Below are 25,792 nucleotides of genomic sequence, written 5' to 3'. Positions count from 1 at the left end.
GAGGCCATCCTTTATTCCTTTGTCTGAGAAAGCATTTAATCTAGTGGGTCTTCGAGTATCAAATGAAGTTGTGGTCACAAGATTTGTTGCCAGGAACCAGTGGGCCACAGTGGTTTCTGCAAGAAGTAAAGCAGTGGTGGGGAAAGGTAATAATGAATTCAGAGAGAGTTTGTTTTTGAATGTGGCAAACAATGTCTAGTGCAAGCCATCAAAGCTACTAGGGTCCTACCCCCCAATTATTCTGATCTGGGACTCCTAGTGGACGATATTTTCCTCATTTTGTTCACACTTTGGTGCTTTATCTTTTGCTTTTGTTGATCATGGTGCTAACAGAGCTGCTTTCTGTTATCGCAAATATGGCTAAGGTAGAGGAGGAAGTATGGCTCAAATGCCCTTCTTTCTTTGGTCCATGTCTTACACAATGTAAGCTTTTAAAATTGAGAGAGAGAGAGAGAGAGGACGAATTACAATTGACCCAATTGTGGATTTGTCCATCACAATTCTGTCTACAAAGTTTCAATGTTACATTTGATTTTAAATTCCGTCTGAAGTATCTTTATTGATTTTATTTTAATCCAAACTCCAGGGGTCAAAATATAGTGATTGAAAATTCCTGTAGGCTTATATTGTCATTGAATCAATCCAGTTGGGGAATTTATTTGTCCAACAAATGCAAAGCAAAATTTGTTAATTTGGGCACAACCTTATCAATTTCATTAGAATCCAAATTTTTGAAAGTCAAATGTATCAATTGAAAGTTTGTGGACTAAATTGAGACTGGTCAACTCATGAGGCTAAGCTCTAGTTCTCACACCAATTATGGGACCTGCAATCTCCCTTGTAAAGGGTGAATTCCAAAGAGTGAACAGTGAATCCCTATATTTTTAATCTGAGTTAAAAAATCTTGATGACTATGGGCAAAGTACTTTCCCAACCGGTTTTTAACTTCAGAAAACCTAAGTTAAGAAAGTTGCGCTGCCTCCAGAGAGTCAGAGACAATAAACTGATTTCTATGGGAGCACATTGGACCCATCATGAGTGCTCACATGTTAGAGCCATGAAGGTAAAAACCCACTAGAGCTGATATCACAATGGTGGAGTTGCAGCACAGAAAGCAGTGGAAAATCCTTATTCCCATGACTATAAGGAACACAATGATGAGAAACATTAGACATGAAGATGGGGATAGAATAAAACAGGTCTACTAAATCTTTAATAGGCCCTAACTTTGGCAAGTATAAATTAAAACCTTGAATAACATCAATAGTTCTAAAACAGCAATTGAATGAAATTGCAACTTGAGAATAATCTCAGTAGTTTTTATCAAAAAAAAAAGAAAAAAGAAAAGAAAAAAGAAGCTAATCCCTACAGTGTATGTACTGTACAGGTTATAATCTTTTTAAACAATGTTTGGTTTCTACATTACATGTATAAAGGAAAATATGAAAGAAAACTCTTCAATTATTAAAGAACAACAAAGAACAAAGCTAAGCTTAACATCACTGTTTGACAAGTGGCCGTGTGTTGTTCCAAAGCCATTGACGAGCAGAACCATCCAGCAGTGGTGACACCTGTGACATTTCTAGATTAGTTAACAGAAATTCAACCTATGAAGCAGGTAAGACAGAATGACTGATTATGCATATGTGTGTGCCGAACTCAAGTACTTGTGAGATAAGATAAAACAATGATTCTATTCCACCTTTTGAAATTAAAAAAAATATGGGAGTTCTAAAACATGTTTTCATATTTTCATTCTAACCAGTGACATGATATTCATATGTCTGCAAAATTTGGCTTATATGGTTTTCTCTAGTGACAGAAAAGCAAGGTGTAAAACACCAAATTAAATCCAGTACTCTGAATACAACAGGGTACAATAAAAATAGATGTTTTCTTCATGACTAACACGAAACCTACTTTGAATTTCAAAAGCTATGAGAAACATGGATCTTTATAAAAACATATTTCTGTAGTTTGTCACCATGAGTCCAAACTTCCATATACCAAATAAAAGTACATAGAGATCAAAATAGTTTCTAGATGTGGAATATAACCTTTTCCCACACTTGTGAATGGTAGTGATTCAGCCAATCAACTTCCACAGCAGAGAGCAAAGATAAGTCAATCAATTTACTCTGCATGATGAAAATAGCAAATCAATAAGCATATAAAAAAGAAAAAAAAGAAAATCTCTATTACAATCTTGTTTTAGACAGACAATTCAAGTTGCAACGGAAATCAATAACTCAAAAGTAGATGGTACAAAATAATATAATCCACAGAGGACATTCTTATCCTTGTAGCCACTATTTTTTTTTCCTGCCTCTCATATGTTGAATTAAGAAACACTACAAAGGACTCAGCTTTGGACCTCTTGTAAGATGCAACATGCTTGAACGTTTGAAATGCTTTCTAAATTATTTCATGATCCATGTTTACAATTGACAATTTCGGAAATAACACAGATTGTCAATTCTTTCCGTTTATTTAATTAAGTGCCACTTATCCATTTTGGATGTTGATTAGAATGATGGCAGAATATCATGACCATAGAAACATCACACTCAGTTCTAGCACTCATTCTTTAAATAATATTCTATTTATGCTTTCCTCAAAGGGGAAAGAAGAACATTATAAGGTAGTGGAATTTTAAGAAAATAATCTGAAAGTTTCTATGTGATTGTCAAATATATCGCCCCCCCCCCCCCCAAAAAAAAACACCAAAGATGAAGTTTCCAAGCATAAAGTATTGAGAAGTATGTCTAAAATAGGTTACAGGAATCTCAAAATATGTGTGTGTGTGAAACTCTCTCTCTCTCTCTCTCTATATATATATATATATTAGAGTATCTCTCTTTGATTACTGCATCCATTTAACCATGACTAAGTTCCTCCAATGGCAAAAATATTAGTGTTGCCACCTAACCTATATTGAAGCCCACTAGAGCAACAGAGCTCAGTATGTGTGAGCATGATGTAATGTAAACTGAGTTTCAGCAAAGAGGCTACAGGAAAGTAGAACCCTTAAACAATTAAATGACCACAGCCAATTCTCAAAAAAAAAAGAGGCTACAGCTGATATCCCCCACACGGCAAACATAGCAGATTTTATTCCACTGTAAAATCAAGTTGCCTATTTTGGGCCAAGCAAAGATACAGATGCACTGATATTGATTTCTCACACAACCTTACTAGGATTATGTTAATGGCAAAAGACGTGATGTACCAGGAAAATGTCGGCATACCTGAATGGGGACAAATGTAAGTTTTTCAAACCCCAAGTATCCAACCCCTCCAAATCGATTAGGTGTGTCAGCCTCTTTCACATAAAGGAGATTCTGCAGAAGAAAACTTAAATCACCATCTAAGAAGAGTGCGATTAAATACACATATCATAGTTTTAACAAGCAACCAGCATCAACAATAAAGAAACACATCTCTGTGAGAAAAAAGAGAGAAATAGAATATTCTGTGAATTAAATAAAAAATAAGTGAAATTGTAAGCTAAGCATCACACTATTTTTCTTTTTTAATTTTTTCTTTTAAGTAACAAAATTATTAGAAGGAAAAAATTTGAGCCCAACCTCAACTTCTAGGAAATTTACAAATGAAACTACATATTTTTAAGTGCTACATGTTTCTATAACAACCTGTTAAAGGTTTTAACATCTAAAATCAATCTACACATCCATACAGAAAAATATAGAAAAGAAGAACTTTTATCAAGTGTTACAAAAATTATAGGCAGGCACTGTGGTCACTATCTTTGCACTAAGCAGGTAAAGCAAACCCTTATGCATCTGCTTTGCTCATACATACATTTTCTTCTTCACCACCAACTAAATTGATTTTTGTCTAGCCAATGAACCTTGAAAACATAGCATTCAAGTCAAAGAAGCATACCCATTTTTATCTAACAGGACCTAATAAATGGATTTAGTCATTGATAGTAAACTTTCCAGTGATATTGGAAGCTGAATGAATGTTCAAGGACATAAAAAAGAGCCACTGAAGAGTGTACCTCAATTCGAATACCAAAGGCATGGTCTTCATAATAGCCAGGTTCATTGCTGACAATCATGCCTCTCAATATGGGGGTCATATTTCCATATCTAAAGCTAATACTTTGAGGGCCCTCATGAACATTTAATGCAGCTCCCACACCATGTCCAGTTCCTAAAAATGGAAGGAAAATGAAATCATTTAATTAAGCCAACAGATTCGTTTGTTTACTTCACAATCAAATAATAAAATAACAGACGTTTGGAGTTGGACATGTACCATGCCGGTAATCAAGTCCGATCTTCCAAAGGAAAGAACGAGCAAATACATCCAACACAAAACCTGGGGTAGATTCAGGGAAAACTGCCTGATCAAGAGCTATGTGACCCTGCAATTGGACACTATCTGAAAAATCCTCAAAAAAGAAAAAATCTTAACTGCCAAAATTAGGCATCTGGACTCTCAAGAAGTACAAGAAAAAAAAACCATAGTACACACAAACAATATATATAACCACACTGATTATTTAACCAAGGTATCATTAAGGGATGATACCCAAGATCAAAATGCACAAAATAGCAGATTGCTTTAATGTAAGAAGCAATAATATTCTGAAGTGACAAGAGATTCATACTTCTCTAAGTCCATTTTTTTTTTTTTTGATAGGTAATAGATATTTTCATTAAATAAAAGTACACCATGCTCACGATGATGAACAGATTGTACTAGAAACAAGTACAGACAAATCATACAAAAACAGAAACAGAGTGCAAGAAATCAAAAACGGATATACATTGGGTAAAACCCCAAATACGAGACCACCCAAACATTGTCCTAACTAGCAAAGACTTCAAAATATTAGCAGATTTCTCAACATCCTCAAATGTGTGGGTATTTCATTCCCTCCAAATTAGCCACATCAAACAAGCTGGAACCATATTCCAGACCAAAGAAGAGTGTAACCCCAAATAATTCTCCCATGCAAAAAGAAGAGAAACAACCGTCCTTGGCATCACCCAGTGCAATACAAACATAAAAAAAACTTCACTCCATAAGGCGTGTGCAAACTTACAATGAAGTAAAAGATGATCCATTGTTTCTCCATCGCAACGGCACAAGCAACACCAATAACCCAAAGACAGGTTCCTTTTTACAAGGTTGTAAACAGTAACAGTAAGAATACTACCTCGAGCTGCGGTCCATAAAAAGAAAGACACTCTTCTAGATATCTTCTCCAAATACATTTCCAAGGGAAAGGAAAGCGAGGAGTAGATAAGTAATTATAGAAAGAGCGCACATCAAAAACACCATTCGGGGTTAACTTCCAAAACAAGCTATCAATCCCCTCACCCCTAGGCATTTTGGAATAAATAAGCTCGTAATAATTCTGTGGGCACTATTAATTAAACAAATAACCAAAAAAAAAAAAAAGCTACCTGTAAAACTCGAGTGAAGCATTCTTTTTGTCGTGCAGTAGGTTCACCAAAATGCACCGTCCTGGTTATGTCAGTAGTACCATCAACATATTGAGCTCCACTATCCAATAAGAAGAGTTTCTTTGCATCCACAATAGCACAACTTTCTGTTTCTGGTTTGTAGTGTATGATAGCTCCATTTGCACCAGAAGCTGGAAGAACATCCTAACCGTTAACAGTGAGGTTTAATTACAGATAGCAACAGCTTCTGTATATATTATTAGTTGCAATTTGTGGAGCAACTAATACAATTATCCTTTGAGTAAGTGCAAAAAGGAACTGAACCCTGAAGCTTGTAAGTTGACCAAATCAACTTTAAAAAGTACAAGAAACAAAAACTTCAAGTCACAGGCAAGCATGTTATGAAGATAAATACTTTTCAAATCCTTTTTCCATAGGAGCGAAAAAAAAAAGTATTTTAGAATTATAGAGGGCATAATTTCAGTTCAATTTATTAGTATCCAAGCTGATGTACCATTTAGAATGGCTATATTTTCCCTATGAATTGAGAAATGGTAATCAAAATTACAGAAAGTTTATACCATTTAGAAGTATAATTTGATTTTTTTTTTTTTTGGGTGATAAGTAAAATAAGATCTAAATCCTTAAAATAGGAAGAAAAAAATGGTCATCAGAGTTACAGGAATTGATATACCACTTATTGTGTCAAAGCTTGTATCAATGAAACCAGCCTGCTTGGAACGAAAGTCCAGGAGTTTTTCTGCAACTTCCACCTCTGTTAATTTCACATCCTTATAAATTTCATCTTCCACCCAGACCCAAAATTGTGCTAGAGCAGCCGCATCCCTGTAAAGAAGATATCAGTCACATCTTCCACAAGTTCCTTAGCAAAATTCAACTATGTAATTGAGAAGATAGACTCAAGCTTCCCCAGTAAAGAAATAATAAGTTTGATCCCCAATAAGAGCTCCATCACACAAGCCTACTTAGACTACTAGTATCCTGCTCTTGCTTTACAAGTTCTTTTTCAAAATTCTATCCCAATACGGTGAGAAAATATTATGCTCTTAATTTCCATAGATACCTATATCTATCCACACAATCACAGAAGAGATGATAATTTTTTTTTTCTTTTTTTGACAAGTGCAGTGATTTTTATTAATAAAAGATTTTTTTTTTGATAGTTCAATAGTTGGGGGAGAGGATATTTGAACGATGGATGTCTCCGTTGGAAACACCAAAAGGTGCTAACCAGTTGAGTTACAAGGCTCTTAGCAAATTGTATTTTTTTTTTTTTTGATAAGTAGCTCTTAGAGAATTGTATTAATAAAAAAAAAATACAAGAGATGATGAAGGATATTTAATTAGAGGGTAGTAAATCTGATGGACTAATGACAAATAAACCCTACATGAATAATGACAAATAATTAATTATGAATTAACAGTTTCATAAACCCTATATGAATAACATGATTTGATTATTGACCCAGAGTAATTAAAATCTACCCAGATGACTGAACACTGGCAAAGAAAACTAATTGGCAATTTCAATGAAAAACAAAGAATGAAAGAGAGAAAGATATTACCTGAAATAGAAGACATGTTAATGAAATAATCAATAGGAATAATATGTATTAATGAATGAAGTGATATGCATTCAGGAACTAAATTTCATCTAAGTTCCTTCCAATGAATAATTTGTGGCACTAGAAAAATAGAAATGAGCTAGTGATGAGTCTCCAGCCAAATAATGACAAAAACAATTAATTCCTTCATATTACTTCTAAAAATTTCAAATGACCACTAAAATAACTTGGCAAAAAACAAACATGCCAACCCTATGCTTACATTCTAGATATTTCTATGATCCACATATACAAAACTTATCATAACACTTATTAATAAGGATTATCATTCAAGACATTGAAATTGAAAAAAAAAGGCAAAACGGTCACATAAATTCATCAACTTAGATATCAGGTCTTAGGGGAAACAATTAATTACCTTAAATGAGAATTCCGCATCCCTTCTAGCTCTGCATGATTTTTCACTGCCTTTGCCAGAGAAATAGGGGATAATCCATACACCCCAGTGGGTCCACCAGACTGATCATTGGAGCTATCATAGATCTTACTCTGCCCTTTGGTTTTATTCCCAAGGCTCCCCATATATTTGTCACAGGCAGACTTATAGGTGTTGGCAATGGCCGCATTAACAGAAGATGTATCCAACCAAAGGTGAGTCCCTTGTGCTGCCAAACTGAAGAAGGAAACTCTGTTGTAATTTTACAGCTCGCAGTGCTCATGAAATGAGCTCACCTCAGTATGCATGTAACAATAAACCTAAACCTAAGGCCAGTCTAACCTCAAAATATTGTGGTAACTATGCCAGAAAAAAATGATTATCTGTGTTTTCAGCATTATACACATGAATAAAACTGATCTTTTTTTTATAGGTATGAATAAAACTGATCACAGTTTCACTTCTTTTCACAGCCCATGAGTCAGAACCTCATACCATATAGTATATTGAAATCAAAGCCAGTTCACCAGTATAAAAAAGGACCATGCTTTCCGGTGCAGTGCACCACACACATATTGATAGTTTCCATTTGCACTTGAGCAGCCACACACCCACACCCACACATGCGCACATACACATACACATAAAACATAAAAGAGAGGGAGCTCCAAACTTTACCTTTCTATTTCAGAAAGAATACAATCATATGGCCTCAACTCTATGCCTGCTTTCTTCAAGTGATCCATCACCTCTGGCGTGACTTTAGAATTATCTATAAATAATTTTGCTCCATCAAGTTCAACAATTAAGTATGCATACATAACAGGTGAATGGGGAACATCACTTCCTCTCTGCAAAAAAAAAAAAAAAATCGAAGTATCGATTTAAAGATTAAGAGACATAAGCAGGAAAATTAATTCGAACTAATAAGTTCATCTTTGTATGGGGCAATGTATCCCCCCCTCCCCTTACCCCTATCCTAAAGAAAAAAAACAAAATCTATTAAGGAAGTACCATGCTCTATATATCTTTTCTTTTTCCTATATTTTAAGAGGAGCTAAGAAGCAAGACTTCCAATAAATTCTGAGAAACAACGTCTACATGCAACTCCACTCTAAAAAGCTGTTCAGAAAAATTACCAAGTTCAACAGCCAAGCAACTTCATCAAGCACTGATATAACAATTGCAGATGAACCAGCATCAACAAGTTCAGACCTCAGCGAAGACAATTTTGACGCTACGTCTAAACCAGCATATTTTAGCTCATGTATTCTGATTGGTTTTTTAGGAGGCTTAGGCCGTGATTCTCCCCAAACTTCATCCACTAGATTTAAATCATGTAAGTACACCAGCTCATGATTCCTCATTGCAATTGCCTGCTTCAATTCCTCCGCAGCATCGGAAGAAAAAAGAAACTGCTCCCTTCACAATACCAAAGACACTGGCATCAGAGACAGAATGCTAAAGTGAGCATAAATAAGCAACAACAGATATCTAACCACAGAAAGAAAGGGAAGCCTATCATGGGGAGAAAATAAAAGACTAAAGAAACTATATAGAAAGAAGAAATGAAAATATTTTGACAGAAAGGGAAAGTTACAAAGTAAAACAAGATGTGAATCAATCTCCAACTTGATAATGCCCTATACTTATGAAAATAAAACATAAATCATGATAAGATGAACTTTTTAGAAAATGCTCCATGGTTACAAATAAAAAGGCTAGGTGAAATCCAAAGTTTAATATGAAAGCCCATATGAGAAGTCAAAATCAGCACTTAATGTGATGGAGTATGGATTGCACAGTAAAGAGAAACATGAACAAGAAATTTGGTGAGGCCATTTTAAGAAGCAGAGTATGCTTAGCAAAAAACAATAAATAATAAAGAAGCAGAGAATTGCTCACAGGATCAATGCCAACCCTACCACCAGGAGCCAAAACATCATTAAGCCATTCACTAGTCGTAGGAACTCCAGGATTACCAGCCCGCATGAGAATCCAACACGAATTCAGCTGCTTCTCGGCCTATCATTACAAAGAGGGGAAAAAACTTGTTAGTAAATACTATATGTCTTATTGTAGAGGATATCAAAAAAGATATTTCTCCTCCAAATTTAGTTATTAAAAAAAAAAAAATCTTCCCCAATAATACGATAATGATTTGGCCTGAACAAAGAGGGGAAACTAAAGGTTTTGACTATGCATATAGCACAGAGCTAAAGCTGAAGAGTTGGCACAGGAAACAAGTATCCTTTTCTCAAACCTGGAGAAAATAACGCCCATCTGTCCAAAGAGCTGCTTTATCCTTTGTGATAACAGCAGTACCAGCACTACCAGTAAACCCTGATATGTAGGCCCTCCTCATGTAACATTCAGCAATGAACTCACTCTGTGGGAGAAAAAAAAAAGCAATTAACATTTGCTGGAGGAAACATTTAATGCAGAAATTCTACAATCCCTAGTACACTAGCAAAGCAACATAAACCCTATAATTCCTAACACTCAGTTGGTGCCCAAAGAGTATGAAAAGAACAATGGATGTCTACATTCTATGGATAAGAATAGCAGGGTGTTTTTTTATTTTTTTATTTTTTTTTCTGGTTGCAATTCCTTTCATTTTCATCATGTTTCCTAGAAACCATTGGAACCTTAGATATGGGCCATATGGCACTTTTAAAATCTATAAAGATGTTAATACAGATATTATCTTAGCAAATAAATTTGCTTTGCAACTATGAAACATTCATTCACAGAATTCGTTCATAATCCAAGAATAAATGAACAAAGGTGATTAACACCAAACATAAAAGCTCAACATAACAAAAAACAAAAGCCCAACACTAACACACAAGCTCACATCCAACAACAAAAACCTCAGTAACTTTGTTAAATTCCATTTCTTCCTACTTATACACCTATACTAACCAATTTAATTGCTGATTGCAGGTCCCTAATGCAGTGAGCATGGACAATCTTGCTAAAACATATTTACCGCATGGCTAATGGAGTAGTGGACCGGCTAGTAGATAGAGGAAGCAGTGAAATGCAAAGGGAGATTTTATATGACACGTGCCCCACCTTTTTGATCACTACATACTTTTGTGATATGATGGGAACTAACCATTTGCGTACTACTTAACTTTTTAACAATTTCACTAGCTGGTCTGTATATATATTTCAGAGTGCTGATACTACCTCTAAACTTCTCTGTAATACTTTTTACTTTATCTAATATATATAGCCATTTGCATGCAAAAACAAAAAAAGACCAAAGGCACAATTCCAGACCCCAAAAAACACCAGTTCAAACAAAAGCAAATTAGAAGAACTAAAACCCAAGAATTCAGCCTGAACATTCTAAACCCAGTTGCATTTTCTCCTCTAAAACACCAGCACAAAGCACCAGAAACTTGCAACTTCAGTCAAAAACTGAACCAAGAAGCTCAAAATTTTCAACACAATCACTTAAAACTCCCAGACCCCAAAAGCCACAATTTCAAAAAGAAAATTATAAAATTACGACCAAAAACCCAAGAATTCAGCCTAAACATTCTAAAACCAGTAAGCATTTTCTCAACTTCAGTCAAAAACTCAACCAAAAAGCTCAAAAAAATCACACACTCAACAACCACAAGTTTAACTGTTTAAGCAAAAGCAAGTTATAAAATTTAAACCAAAGACCATGAAATTAGCCTAAAGATTCCAAAACCAAGTTCCATTTTGTCCTCTATAACACAACACAAGCACCAATTATCCCCCCCCCCCCCAAAAAAAAACCAACTTCAACCAAAAACCAATAATTCAGCCTAAATATCCCAAAACCCAGTTCCATTTACTCCTCTACAACACAAAACAAGCACCAAACATTGAAGAAAAATTCAACTTCAACCAAAAACTGAACCAAAAAATCACAAATTTCCATAGCAAACATGCAAAACTCAGAAAACCCAAATGAATTCAAACCACAAAAGCCACAAATTCACTCAAAACCAATGAAAAAACCCAACCTGGTGAGCGTCCTGAGAGGGAACAATATAGGCGTCGATGTCAATCCCAGGCTTCACAAAGAGCTCCCGAAGCCTCCGTAGCTTCTCGTCCGGTTCCGACCCGGTACCGTTCTTTCTTCTGATATCGGAGGATGGCTTGGCTGTGATGGAACCGCAGTTTCGAACAGTGAGGATTTGTGGGTTCGGTGATTTGGTGAAGAGTTTGGGGCTGGTTTTGAATTTGTGGAAAATTGGGAGTGAGAGTGAGACTGATGAGAGGAAGCGAAAGCAGCGAGCGTGTGAGTGAGAATACGTTAGCGGTGATGGTAGTGAGCTCATGGTCACCATTTTCTAGAGAGAGAGAGAGAGAGTGAAGGCAACAAGAGTCACCGATTGAGAGGACGAAGAAGATGAAGATGGGACTTTGGAAATGTGAGGAAATGGTGTCGTTTTAAGGAAAATAATTTAAAATTTTGCTTTGTATGATTATATGGAAAATGTGACAAGATTTTCCTTACTTATTATGATCTATAAAAGTGTGTAAAATAATAATATTTTATTTTCTTTTATTTTTTTTAATTTGTTCTTCAAAAAGAATTTCTGTTTTATTTTTTTTTAGATTGAATTTTTTATTATTTTGATTTTGTTTTTAAGTGGTATCTACTTTTACTTATCTATACGGAATACTTTAAGCCAAAAAATTTTAAAAAATTCAATTAGATTTCAATCATGAGTTAATTTTGTGCCATGTATCTATTAAAGTTTTTTTAAAAAAATGTTTGTGCTAAAAAAGTATAGGTCCAAAATACTAAGAGTCAAATTTTAATAACATATAAAAATAAAAAACCAACAAATCTCACCACATTTTATATCTTGTTAAAAATTAGAATAAAAATAATTATAAGTAGTATTAAATTTAGGCAAAATTTTTAATATTCATCCAATTATGTTTTTTTTTTAATAATTCAATTCATATTATATATACTTTTATGATTAAAAGAATGTGTCCATTTTTAAACATATCAATGCTAATGCATGAGTTTACATGCTAGTATTTATAAAGTGCATAATTGATTAAGTTTAATTTTATTGAATAATAGATTGGTAACGGCATAAGTTGTTATCTATTTTTACTTATTTTCTATAAATTGTGTATTGATTATATTTGATTTCCTTTCATTTTTTGTTTGTTCTTTCAAAAAGGAATTTGAAAAAAAAAATGTTTTGGGTGTATCTATTCTTACTTATTGTCTATAAAGTGTGTAAAATAATTATATTTGATTTCCCTTTATTATAATTAGAAAAAAAATAAATTAATTGAAAGAAAAACCCAAAAGTCTAACTGATTTGAAAGAGAGTTATATTGTGTTTAAATGAATTAAATTTGATTTCCTTTTATTTTTTATTTGTTCTTCAAAGAGGAATGTTTTTTTAGAAATAATGTTTTTAGGTGTATCTATTCTTGCTTACTGTCAATAAAGTGTATAAAATAATTATATTTTATTTCCTTTTTATTAAAACTAGAAAGATTAAATTAATTAGAAGAAAAACTCAAAAGTCAAAAAAGATTTGAAAAAGAATCATATTTTATTATTTCTTTTTATTTTTTTAAAAAAGAATGTTAATACTTTAAATTAAATTAATTGGTTGGAAATACTCAAAAGTATTGTTTGACGGGTTGAAAAATACAAATATTTAATTTCTTTTAATACTTTATTTGTTCTTCAAAAAGAATTGGTTGAAAATTGAAATACTAAAAGTATGGTGGTGCTTTTCATTAACAAAGTCGGTCTTTTAAATTATTATGACGAATCTTAAAAGTGCAAAAGCCGCTTTTGAAATCATTACCTAGTCTGAATAAAGTGAAAAAGAGTTGTGTAATAAAAAGCTCGTTACTAAAAAAAAATACTTATAAACGCGACCATTTTAGCCGTAACAAGCCTCGACATAATTTCATTCCCCACTCATGACTCTCTGTAGCCATTTTGAACCTCTCTTCGATTTGGGAAAAAGCTCGAACACTGCAAAAAAACTGAGCTGGGTGTGTTTTTCACTTTGTCACTACCAAGAGCACCGGCCACGTCAGCAACTCCGGTGAGTCACTATTTGCTGTAGCTCTATATAAAAACCCAAAGCTCCAAAAACCTCACAGATCCATCATCAATGGCGATCATAACCGAAGAGCAAGAGCAACAACAACCCAAATCCCCCAAAAAATCAAACTCCCAAACCCAAAAACCCAAACCCCACAAACCCATTTCACCTCCAGCTGCCACTAACCCCTTCACTTTTTGGTTTTACTTCACTCTCTTTGTCTCGCTCGCAACCTTCTTCTTTATCTCAGTCTCTTATCTAACCCCTCATCAAGACGCCAAGTCTTGGTTTTTGAGTCTACCCAGTGATCTTCGTCAGCATTACTCTAAAGGTCGCATTGTTAAGGTCCAAACGAGTCCATACCAAGCACCTATTGAGGTATTCACTGTTGAACATGGTCCTGTAGCGTCTGAAAATGTTGTTTTAGTTCATGGTTTGGGTCTTAGTTCTTACTCATTTCGTGAAGTTATTAGGATTTTGGGCTCAAAAGGGGTTCATGTTGTTGCTATTGATTTCCCAGGAAATGGGTTTTCGGATAAGTCTGTGGAAGAGGTTGTTGAGGGAGGGAATGGGATTTTAGGGAGGTTTATGGATGTGTATGATGAAATTCAAGAAAAGGGTCTGTTTTTTGCGTTTGATAGGATGATTGAGACTGGTCAGATTCCTTATGAGGAGATTGGGAACCGGGTTTCGAAGAGGAAGGTTGTTAGGCCAATTGAATTGGGTCCTGTGGAGATGGGGAGGGTGTTGGGGCAAGTGGTGCAGACAATGGGGTTGGCTCCTGTGCATTTGGTTTTGCACGATTCGGGTTTGGGGTTGGGATCAAATTGGGTTCTGGAGAATCCAAGCTTGGTGAGGAGTGTGACACTTGTTGATACTAATTCTAGAGGGGTAGGGGCGTTGCCTTTGTGTGTTTTGGAATTCCCAGTGCTTAGAGAAGTCATGTTGGGGGTTTCATTTGTATATAGAAGTTTGATTAAGATGTGTTGTTCGAAGGGGATTGGAGCTTCGGATGTGGAGGCCAATAGAATTCTTTTGAGGGGAAGGGATGGCAGGAGAGCAGTTGTGGGAACGGGGAAGAAGATGAATTTTAGCTTTGATATTGCTGAGTGGGGTGGTTCTGAGGGTTTAAAAGATATGCCAATGCAAGTGCTCTGGTCTGGTGGTTGGTCCAAGGAATGGAGTGAAGAGGGACGTCGTGTTGCTGATGCACTTCCCCAGGCAGCTTTTGTCACGCATTCTGGTGGGCGGTGGGCTCAGGTAAGAATCTTGTTATGGTTGTTTTGTTGTGTGTGATTGAGAGCAGTGGTTTCAGAATCCTGGTTGCATTTGCTTCGGTTTCAAATTTCAGAAGAATTGATTTGATCAATTTTTTGAAATGATATTGAGTTTAGTTAAGCAATATGAATATCTAGCACATCAAGTGGAGAATTGTGACTATATATTGATTTCAAGCTATAGTTATTCAACTACTTACAATAAACCTGAAATTTTTTCTTTTGACTAGAGTCTGTTTGATTAATGAGAATGGCTAACTTTGAAGTGTCGCTCATCTAGAATCAGATGCAGACAATGCCTGCAATAACATGTAGATGGTAGACCATATGAAGTAGGTTCAAGGTTGTGAAGTATTTGTACACACCTTATCACTTATCAGTGGTGTACTCTACAGTCAATGAATGAGCTGGTGACTACTATTTTACCTTGCAAGAAGTCTGTTGTTAGAATTTGATACTATATGTATAGCTTTCTTCAAATATTTACATATAACTCATCAAAGGAAAGATAAAACATATATGTTTAAGTGTAGAATAGTTTAGTTCCAGTTTCTGGATGCCGCTAGCCGAAAACAAAAATAATAAGTGTTGACAGATGGTGCAAGCCAAGGCCATGTCAGGAAAGCGGGTGGCCATGGCTTGGCACAAGGGCTTGGCCGTGCCTTGGCTTGCATTTTAGATGGTGTGCCTAAATCACTATGTTGTTTCCATGCCTTCATAAAATATTGAAAACTTGAGATAGTTTGGAAGAGACACAGGCTTAGAAAGTACAAGTACAAGCTGCAAGGAAGATAGATTTAGCCTTAACTTTTTACAATTTAATAAAATGTTTGCTGTTCAAAAACGAAAAAGAGATGTTAACTCAAATAGACTTTTGTCTGTTTATTGGTTTCTCTCTCTCTCTCTCTCTCTCTCTCTCTCTCCTCTCTCCACCCCCATTAAAAAATGGGTACATCTCAGTTTCTTGAGCCATTCATGAGAATTGACTCAGTTTTATGCTGGCTAACAACCTACTGCAACTCTCTCCTCCTTTCCCATAGGCACACAATTGGCTGTGTGCAAAATTTAGGACAGCATGAAGAGATGCATGTTTCCAGCAATAAAAGAAGCCTTGGATTACCATGGCTGTTACAAGCTTCAAGTTTGTGACATGTATTACAATCTATTGGAAGTCATATGCATAGAGCTTGCTAGATAATGTAGGCTTTGGGGGAAAAAAAGAACTCTACTCTGAATATTATTTTCCCAATTTGACTTTTGTCTTTGGTGGAGTTCTTGATGGAGTTGAATTTATATAAAACTAATATTAATACACTTTAGTTGTGCTTTCCTTGTCATATTCAAGACTCGTGCTGCCTTCATTGTAGCCATGAATCAAGACATTTATTCCCTCTACAAGTTTCTGTTCTCTCTCATTTGATGGACCTAAGGCAGAGCCTTCACAAAAATACAATCCTCTGAGTACGTATGCGAATCAGAATTAATGATTCAGGATGCTGTAGACATGCTTCTGGTATTAGAATTATTTAATTTAGGGGCCATTGTCGAAAAGAGAAAGATGTTTGGAAATCTGCCTGAATAAAGCTTGTACAATTTATAGATAGAATCAGTCAATTAAAGTTCCTAGTTGGAAATGATTGCTCGTTGTTTAATGATTACATATACTGAATTTCCATCGAGTATATAAGAAAGGATATAGAAATAGAATTCTCCTCTTCCCCTCCCCAAAAAAAAAGAGAAAGAAAGAAAATAAAACCCATCATTTGTTGCAGTACTTTGAATTGGGGGTAAGGTTGCCTTAGTTGGAGCCTTGTGCACTGACATGGCCTTTTAATTTGTTTTAGGACTTTGACTTACACTCATTTTTCCAAAGATGGTTACTATATATTTACACTATATGGTGCATGGTTCACTCAATTACTTAATTCAAATGGCTTGGTGGTGTAGTGATTGTAATGTTTTGTTGCTTTCAAAATACTAATAAGCTCATTGTTTTGGTAAAATCAGGAGGATGCAGCTGATGAACTATCTGAGAATATTGTTCGGTTTGTATCGTCATTACCCAAATCTGTGAGAAAAGTTGAGGAAGAGCCTATCCCAGAGCATATTCAAAAGATGTTAGATGAAGCAAAAAACAGTGATCATCACCATCACCATCATCATGGTCATGGTGGCCATGAACATCATGATGATCATGCTCATGTTCATGGGGCTGGTTATACGGATGCATATGGGCTTGGTCAGGGATGGTGAAGTTGGTGTTTTGCTTTCTGGATCCAGAATGGAAAGGTTTGCATTTGGGCTAGAAGTTAGACCTGGGTCATGGGATTACCCTTTTCATGGCATAGATGCTTTTTTTTTTTTTTTGGGAGAAGATTGTATTTCTATATTGTTGTGTTGCAAGATACCACCGAAGAAGCTTGAAATCATATAGGTTTTTATTGTGAACTTTTCAAGCTGTAATGTTGTAAGCTATTTATCAAGTGAACTGGATTTAAGATAGTCAAATATAATGTTTCTGATTACTTTTTCTAAACTTCTCATTTTGTGTTGATGATTAAGCTAGCTACTAATCCCAACTCATGAAATCATATAATGCATGACAAAACTTTACAGAATCCAAGTACAATCATTCAAATTTGAAAGAACAACCTTACTTTCCTTCAATGATATTCGTATATAATTCAATGTAGCAAAAAAATATATAGATTTACATATTTTTCCTAAGCTGAAGATGGTTAAGATATTTTCAGCCACATCTTCAAACTTGGGATATGGTGTCACCAATGGATTCTATACATTTATGCTATCTGATGATGATGCTATCTGAGACAACCACGCTAGTCAAGCTGCCTTGTTCTGTAACCTGAACCTCTAAGACAAAATTCTCTTCACATGGACTTCTTTTGACCTTACAGGAGAAGCAATAAGGGCTAAATCAAAGGGTGCTCTTCTAGCTGTCAATAAAGCTAAAAACTTGGGCTTCAAAAGTTTATTTTTCAAGGGGATGCTTCTTGTGCAATTGTACCAATTCAGAGCTCCACTAAGCGTCCACATTAGCTCATTGCACCGTTGATTGAAGAATTCAAAATTAGTTTCTCAATTTTCAGAAAATATTTGTTTCATGTGTTTGGTTGGACGGAAATTGATTTCTGAAAAATACTTTCCGCATTTTCATGTATTTGGGACAACTAAAAATGTCAGCCACCCTTTCCTATTGTTAGTCACCCAACCACCACTTCTACTAACATTCTTAATCTCCAATTGCCAACCACTACCATCAGCCACCACCTATCACAGTTCAAGTGAAAATATTTTCCGGGGCATTTTTAGAAACACAATTAAACATTTGAAAATATTTTCTTTTTCAGAAATTTATTTATTTAAGATCAAAAAATATTTTCTATCCAACCAAACATAGTCTTTGTGAGCCCCACTCTGAAGCACACTTGCTGAGTAGTTGGGCTTGGGCCTCCTCATGTAATCGAGAAAGAATCATCACCATCTCTTCTATTTTCCTCTATGTTTTGGGCTCTGAGAGAAGTAGATAAAATAGATTCTTCTCCTACTTTGCCTCATTTCTCTTAATATAATATTTGTTTCATTATTAAAAAATAAAAATCAATAATTTAACAAAAATTATTTATAGAAAATAATTATTTAATTAATATAAAATTAAATTAAAGAATTAGTAGAAATATCAAATATAATTTAATCAAAATCTGTTTAATACTATTTTTTATAATTTTATGTATAGAAAGTGTACAAACTGTACATCTATAATTTTTTGTTTTTTTAATTTTTATTTTTGAGAAAAAAAAAGGTTCTTGATTTAGATAAATAAAAAGTAATAATTGAAGCCCTTCTAATTCCATATCCAATGTTATCCACCACCAACCATTCCAAACTCTGAAAAAAAATAAAATAAAATAAAATCACATTTTATATTTTTGTTACGGCGACAATTCAAAAGCCACCAGCTTCAAAAACCCAATCTCTCTTTCTCTCTCTAAAAAAATGGGTTGTTGTGGCGACAAAGACGAAATCCTCACCGCAACAACCACCGCGGAATCCGCAACGGCAATAATAACTACCTCTTCCAACCTCCCTTCGGTCCTTGCGTACCGCGACACTCTCCGCCTGATCCTCGAGAGGCTCTTCGGCGGCGGCGACGACGGCGGCGTCTCAGAGCTCGCTCGAGCGAGTTGCGTGTGCCGAGTCTGGAACTCGGTCGCCTACGAGCTCGTCGTCGAGGCCTTCAAGGCGAAGTGGAAACTCGGAGACGTGATCGGAAAGCCTGTCTCTGGAAGCTTCTGGAGAGACAGTGGGATTTGGAAGTTCGCGATTTCGCATCGGATTGTTAAAGGAGATAGTGTCGCTAGTCTCGCTGTCAAGTACTCTGTTCAGGTTTATTATTATGATTTTTTTTTTAAATTTTCAATTGCTGTTTGGTTATCGAGAAAGTGTGGGAAAGGACAGGAAATTGTTTTTTAAATTTGTTAGGTTTTTAGTTAATGCATATAGTATAGCTTAGTTGTTGATGTTGGTAAATTTTTATTAAATTAAATAATAAATATGACCGTTGATGAGGCTTTTATACATACATATGTTATCTGTATGAAGTATGAACTATACATTTATGTGGGGTAGGTGCTGTTTGTTTGCCTAGAAACTGTGGGAAAGAGAAAGGAAAATTAGGTTTTTTTTTTATGGGGTATACTTCTTATGAGGAAGGAATAAATTTTCAATGTGCACATAAAAGAAAATGTTGAGTAGCTATTTGAGAGAGAGAGTTAAGAACAATTTTAGTTCATGAGTTAGGAGTTTTTTCTAGGATACTGGATTATGTATGATGGATCAATATGCATGCAATTGTGATTATTGTTTGGTTGGCATGATTGGCACTAGTGTTGCAAAGCCATGTGATCAGTGATCACCAAGTTTGGATGCAAGTTTCCCAATTTCTTTTCTTGTCGTTTAATTGCTAAAAAGGCTTATTGTTTCTTATTGTTTCATTTTGGGTGTTCAAAATTTTAAGAATTGCTTACTTATCAAAAAAGAAAAAAGAAAAAAGAATTGCAATATAAAGTAGGAGTTCTCAAGGGTGGGCAATACAAGGAAAAATGCTGGTGGAGAAACTAAAAAGAAGAGAAAGGATTTTGAGATTGATTTCTCTGTTTTGATATAGGCATTTCCCTTTAGAAAATGCAAAAGGTCCTACAATATGTTCAACATTTTGCATTGATGATTGTAAATATGGTGAATGTCTGCAAATTGACTCAACTAGTAAATAATTGTGTCAAGCAGCTAGCTATTGTTTGTATTGTGGAACCCTCACTTGGTAATCTTTGCTGTTAGTGATTCCTGGTGTCTTGTTCAGAAAATATACCTCTTCAAAAGGTTTTAGGTTGAATTACTCTATAGAGGTTTTAGTTTTGCACAAACTTATGTCATTACTATTATGGACATTGGAAAAAGAAGGTGTGCAGAGGGTATTATGTATGGGTATTGTGTGAAGAAAGTAGTTTATGGGAAAATGGTTGAGAACACCTCTGTCATTGCTTTTAGGAAATCATAAAGTGGTTTAGCTTTGTGCATACACATGGCTGACCCTAACTAATTTATTGAGGATCCATAGCCGATCCCAAAATTTTGGGACTAAGGTTTTGTTTGTTATTGTTGTTGTTGTCGCGTTATTAGAGAGTAGAAGAAGATGGGTAATGAATATTTTGTAATGGTTGTTTCGTGAAAATATTTTATGCAGAATGATTGAGAACAGGTGAAATCAAATTATGAATGAATATATATGTAACTACTCTAGAGTCATGGCACCCGGGTATTATATGGTAATGGAATGTTAGTGTAGGAAACCCACAAAAATAGAATATTCATTTTATTGTAATTATTTTTTCAGGGTTTATTTTTATTTTTATTTTTATTTTTACATACAAATGAGTCATTTTCCAATCTTTTCAACTTAAAAAATCCACTTATGAATGAAAGGATTTTTTAGTACCTAGACAGACTCAAAAATATTCTTTACATGAATTTCCATTATGTTGGTTAATATAAACTTAAAATGTTCAAATTGTGATACTGTGAGCATTTGTGCACTTAAAATGTCAGAGTTTGACATGAAAATATTATCAGACTCTAGATTTTTTTTAATGTGATTATCCCCATATTTGTTTGCTTATACACAAATTTATACGAATGTGAATAAGATATTACATTAAGAATATGGGATGCTACATTTTTTAATTTTTGAAAGGTAATTATAATGTTCTTTTTATTATTTTTTCTCTTTGATTACAACTCTTGCTTCTGTATTTCCCCTTCTTTTTTATGTACCTTGTTTCCCTTTTATAAGTTTTGAATCTTAAAAGATAATAAGACATTGATAAATTAGGTAAAATTTTCTTTCCATTTTTAAATGAATGTTTGATATAGAAAAGAGATAATATTCCATAAATTTTGATATATAAGAAAAATATATCAACACGATATACCGAACAGAAATTTTTTTACCCTTTTGGTTATTGAGGCCTAGATTGTACTTAAAAGAAAAAAATTTGAACTTTTCTCCTGCATGCAAATTGTTAGTCCAAGTTGCTTTGCTCTTCCTGTCCTGTACATAGTCTGTGTACTTGTGTGTACATTCTTAATTTTCTGTTTTTGGTGTTAGCAGGTTATGGACATAAAACGTTTAAACAACATGATGAGTGACCATGGCATATACTCAAGGGAGAGGTTGTTAATCCCTGTAAGCAATCCTGACATTCTTGTAAATGGTGCATGCTACATTGAGCTAGATACCTATGCAAAAAGGGAAGTGGCAGTGTTGTATCTTGAAGGTGGTCCGAATGGAAACTCTAGCCATATGTTGAATAAGATGACTACTGAAGAAGGCAAGAGAAAGGTTCTTGACTCATTGAAGAGAAGCATGCAAGTTGATGATGGGACTGCTCAATATTACTTATCGATATCAAATGGTAATCCTCGAGCTGCACTTTCTGAATTCGCTGAGGACCTTAAGTGGGAGAGACAAGTGAGCTTGGCCTAGTTTCTGAAATAAAATGTTGATCGCAGCTGCTCGTAAGTTGGAACCTTGAGGTATACATAATATATGTTGATTGCAGCTGCTTGGAACCTGGGATTATGATCTATATAGGGCTATGTATGATTTATTTGGTTTACATAACTACTTCTAGGATTTCTTTTACTTTATTATATCTATATGAGAAAGTAAGAAGGAAGGGAGGTTGGGTAGTCGGGTGAGCAGTAAAATTGTTCCTATCAAGCGAATGTTGGCTTAGAAGAGGAGGAAAATTACAAAAGGAATCTTTGTTGCTTGCTTCTTAGAAAGCTTTCATATACATGCAAATTAAAGCTGAAGGTTAAAAGCAAAAAAAGAGGAGAGAAAAGCAAAAGAGGGTTGTGATACTAGCTTAATTGGTTGTTCTCAAAGAATAAAGGAAAGGAAAATTAAAATTGTATTTATTTAGAAAAAAACACATAGTTTAGTTAACATAGCCTCTTTATCAAAAAATAAAAAAAAGTGTACATAGCTGCTTATGCATGATGTTAAAAATGATTATGCTAGAAAATTCTCCCCAATAAAGAAGAAACTGTACTTACATGTGAAGATTAATCAACTAGAATAGGCATCAGATAATTTAGTAAGTAAAGTCTATTATAGTTTACTATGGACTTTGTAAATTTTCTTTGTTTAGACTAGAAAAATGAGGTTTAAAGGAAAGTAGAGTGTTATCTTATGTTGTGTAGCGCCCATGATCCAACTGAGAGGTATTTTTATGTATTCGCCATATATAACATCAATCTGTTATTATTGACAGATTGATGTTACTTATCAAAAAAAAAAAAAAACATCAATCTTATAATTTGGGGGGTCTAAAATTGTACAAAGCCCTTATGTTATGAAATTGGTAATAGATATATCTGATGCATAAAATAATTATTGGATCTAATTATAATATTATTTTATATTATTGTATGTAAAATTATGATATTTATTTATTTATTTTTATTTTCTGAGAGGGAAGTGTTACATCCAAAACATTTTCACAATACTTCTATAACAAATCTTAGGTGGTAGGTTGTAAAAATGTTGTGAAAGTGCTGATATACTTTAATTGTCGTGAAAGTGTTGTAAAAATGTTATGAACGTGATATTTCTCTTTCTGAAACAATTGTGAAAAGGAAGAGAAATTAATTTCATTGAATATAATTATTGGATTTAATGGAATTTCAATATATTAAAAAGAAAATCCAATTACAAAGTTTAAGGTCGCATTTTATATTATTGTATGAATAAAATTATGACATTTTCTGAAACAATTGGGAAAAAGAAAAGAAATTTAATTTTCATTTTTTTTTTTCTTCATTTGGTTTCTGTGTTGGCAGGTTTGTGGGCATAAAAAAGATTATAGAGCCATAGTGTGATTAGCCATATATTCAAGGCATAGACTGCAATTAAATCGCTATAACCAATAATCTTGACATTCTTATAAATAAGTAGACATGGCAAAACGGGTCAGAATTTTCTGACCCGACCAAAAAAATACTTAACCCGAATCTCTTTTTTTGACCCAAAGCAAAAACGGGTTGGTTCGTGACCTGACTCGTATTTTTGGGAGGTCAACCCGACCAGCGACCCGACCCGAACTATTTTTTAAAACTTTTTTTTTTGGTAAAAAAATTAATAAAATTAAGACAATATTAGTTTAATTTTTTGTTGTGAGCTTTAAGTAAACAATTGAGATATTTATATAACTGCATGCAAATTAATTGAAAGATGAATGGTTGAGCATTCTGTAATGAGTAAATATTTTTGGATATCAAATAGTAAAGTACATGTCAAGATAATCTAGTTACAGTAAAGTTAATAATATAGATTTAAAATGGTTGACACGTGTGAGAAACATTCACAAGTGTGAAAATAGTGAAGCTAAAGTATCAAATTAGCATAAATTATGATTGCTTAGACTTATTTTTTAACAATTTATGTCCAAAATAAACAGTTTTTTAAAATAAATTATGATATTTCTTAGAGTGTGCGTTGCTTAACAATGATATGATATTAATAAAAGAGACCATGTATAAATAAGTAAACAATTAAACTTTAATATATATCTCAAATTGAAATAGAGTGCCAACCACAATTGATAATAGATTATAAAATTAATTTTCAAGATTGTAATTTTCTTATATGTTTTTATTCTTTGTCAAATGAGTTATCCAATAAGTCATTTGTAATTTTGTTTTATATATTAGGATGTTGATATTGTGTAGAAATAAAACTTGTGTATTTGATTTACTTATCTTTGTGTTATTTTGTTTTAGATAGCAATGTTAAGATTTGTATAATTTTAAAATTATTGAATAAGTATTAATAAGTATAACTGAGTTCATTCTTGAAATAAGTGGTGAATTCAAAGTAATGCATTTTACATCAAGTAATTTGTTGCATAACTTTCTAAATGGCAAATGCATGTTGTTTTCTTTATTAAAAAAAAATTCATGTGAAAATACGGGTCAACCCGACCCGACACCCGATTGACTTGAACTTGCTTTTTAACCCGTTTAAAATGACCCGTTTTGACCCGCAACTTAATTGACTCGACCCGAATCCAAATCTGAACCGATCGCCATTTTACCATGTCTAAAATAAGGCATATTACATCGAACAATGTAATAATAATACCCATGGGAGAAGCGGCAGCATTGTTGTATTTGATAGCTCCACCAAATGTATCTATAAAAAAAAATAAAAATCTAAAAGCAGGAGAAGAAAGGTTTTGGTACATGTCCCCAACGGGCCAGCATCGCCTTTTTGGCTAGAACTACTGTAGTTGGTTAGCTATAATAAAATATGTTCTCTAACTTTGACACGAAGCTTTTGGTGTGTATTAATTTAAGCTTTAATCATAAATATTTCCAATTTATTGTTTTCTCTCTTTATATGCAGCAAAGCATTAATACACATTCGTCATTCATTTCATCACTATTTCAAATTCGGTTATAACAATAAAAATGAAATAAGAAAGAAACGGATAATTACTAAATAATTACTTGAAAAAGATACTTCTTTGTTCATAATAAGAACGATTTTCAATATGGATGCAAAGAAAAGAAGTTAAATACATACATACATAGATAGTGTCATATTAATACAACTCTTAAGGTAGTGTCCATCCTTGATATATAGGAGTTGGATGCCTATTATGTAATTATTTCACTTCTACCACACACTTCACGTCAAAACTGATATTACATGTGGCACATGCATAGAATATATAATGGCAAGGTTCATCACACGCATTACAATGAGGGCCGTCCTTAGTCTCTAGAACAAGAGTAAGGGGATGTTGGTGGATGGTGGATGTGTAGATGCTCCCCAACTTAATATTTCGGAAGTCCACATCTTCCTTATCGAAGAATTCTTTAAAAATACATTTGGAATGAGTAGGATAACTACATTCTTCACAATAGTAAAACCAATGTTTTGAGTGGTCTCGTTCTTCCTCACAAATATCGCAATAATATTCACTTGAGTCATCTTCAGCAATATAACTAAGGGTAAATGGGTGCTCGTGTTGTTTGTACTTTATGGTGTGTGGTAATGTAGCACATCCAAAATCCAAAGTGCATTCACATTTAGTACAACAAAAGATTCTTCCTTTAGAATCACAAGCACTACAATACTCCTCATCATTAGTTGCGCTAGAGAAGATTAGGGGGTGCTTGTGACCTTCATGAGTTAACATGTCTAACTCTGAGATTAAACTACATGATACATCAAAGGCAAAATTGCATTTATCACATCTGTAGCTAAGGCCATTACTTGGACACCCACACGCATCACAAAGGAAAAAGAAAGGTCTCCGAAGGGTGAGGGGGTGTTGGTGAAGTGAGTGTCGCTTTTTACGTGATAATTTTGCACAAGATTTGT

General features: G+C 34.1%; 3 protein-coding genes across 3 annotated transcripts; 2 read left to right on the top strand and 1 right to left on the bottom strand.

Moving 5' to 3' along the window:
- Positions 1–1,227: 1,227 nt before the first annotated feature.
- On the bottom strand, positions 1,228–11,900 carry LOC142630041 (aminopeptidase P2). Its single transcript, XM_075804108.1, has 13 exons — positions 11,471–11,900; positions 9,727–9,852; positions 9,369–9,488; positions 8,603–8,878; positions 8,142–8,314; positions 7,446–7,700; positions 6,136–6,287; positions 5,442–5,632; positions 4,285–4,393; positions 4,025–4,179; positions 3,249–3,341; positions 2,058–2,138; positions 1,228–1,571 (listed from the first exon to the last, which is right to left on the bottom strand). Exons 1-13 carry the CDS (start codon positions 11,795–11,797, stop codon positions 1,500–1,502), a joined length of 2,130 nt encoding a protein of 709 aa, XP_075660223.1. The 5' UTR covers positions 11,798–11,900; the 3' UTR covers positions 1,228–1,499.
- Positions 11,901–13,396: 1,496 nt separating this feature from the next.
- LOC142629753 (protein AUXIN RESPONSE 4) lies at positions 13,397–17,356 on the top strand. The gene is made up of 2 exons (XM_075803790.1): positions 13,397–14,803; positions 16,828–17,356. The coding sequence occupies exons 1-2, from the start codon at positions 13,613–13,615 to the stop codon at positions 17,071–17,073; spliced, it is 1,437 nt and encodes a 478-aa protein (XP_075659905.1). The 5' UTR covers positions 13,397–13,612; the 3' UTR covers positions 17,074–17,356.
- A 1,425-nt stretch (positions 17,357–18,781) lies between these two features.
- On the top strand, positions 18,782–22,318 carry LOC142626831 (F-box protein At1g55000). Its single transcript, XM_075800539.1, has 2 exons — positions 18,782–19,227; positions 21,509–22,318. The coding sequence occupies exons 1-2, from the start codon at positions 18,838–18,840 to the stop codon at positions 21,881–21,883; spliced, it is 765 nt and encodes a 254-aa protein (XP_075656654.1). The 5' UTR covers positions 18,782–18,837; the 3' UTR covers positions 21,884–22,318.
- Positions 22,319–25,792: the final 3,474 nt, after the last annotated feature.

Source organism: Castanea sativa, chromosome 3, assembly GCF_040712315.1.
Source record: "Castanea sativa cultivar Marrone di Chiusa Pesio chromosome 3, ASM4071231v1".
NCBI classification, from domain to species: domain Eukaryota; kingdom Viridiplantae; phylum Streptophyta; class Magnoliopsida; order Fagales; family Fagaceae; genus Castanea; species Castanea sativa.
This window is presented reverse-complemented; position numbering and strand designations above follow the sequence as displayed.

Coding starts and splice junctions, on each gene's coding strand:
- LOC142630041 (XM_075804108.1), bottom strand. CDS start 11,797: ATGGTGACCATGAGCTCACTACCATCACCGCTAACGTATTCTCACTCA. Junction 8,315..8,602: donor TTGCTTGGCTGTTGAACTTG/GTAATTTTTCTG, acceptor TTTTTTTTGCAG/AGAGGAAGTGATGTTCCCCA. Junction 7,701..8,141: donor ATTCTTTCTGAAATAGAAAG/GTAAAGTTTGGA, acceptor TTCCTTCTTCAG/TTTGGCAGCACAAGGGACTC.
- LOC142629753 (XM_075803790.1), top strand. CDS start 13,613: ATGGCGATCATAACCGAAGAGCAAGAGCAACAACAACCCAAATCCCCC. Junction 14,804..16,827: donor CTGGTGGGCGGTGGGCTCAG/GTAAGAATCTTG, acceptor TGGTAAAATCAG/GAGGATGCAGCTGATGAACT.
- LOC142626831 (XM_075800539.1), top strand. CDS start 18,838: ATGGGTTGTTGTGGCGACAAAGACGAAATCCTCACCGCAACAACCACC. Junction 19,228..21,508: donor CTGTCAAGTACTCTGTTCAG/GTTTATTATTAT, acceptor TGGTGTTAGCAG/GTTATGGACATAAAACGTTT.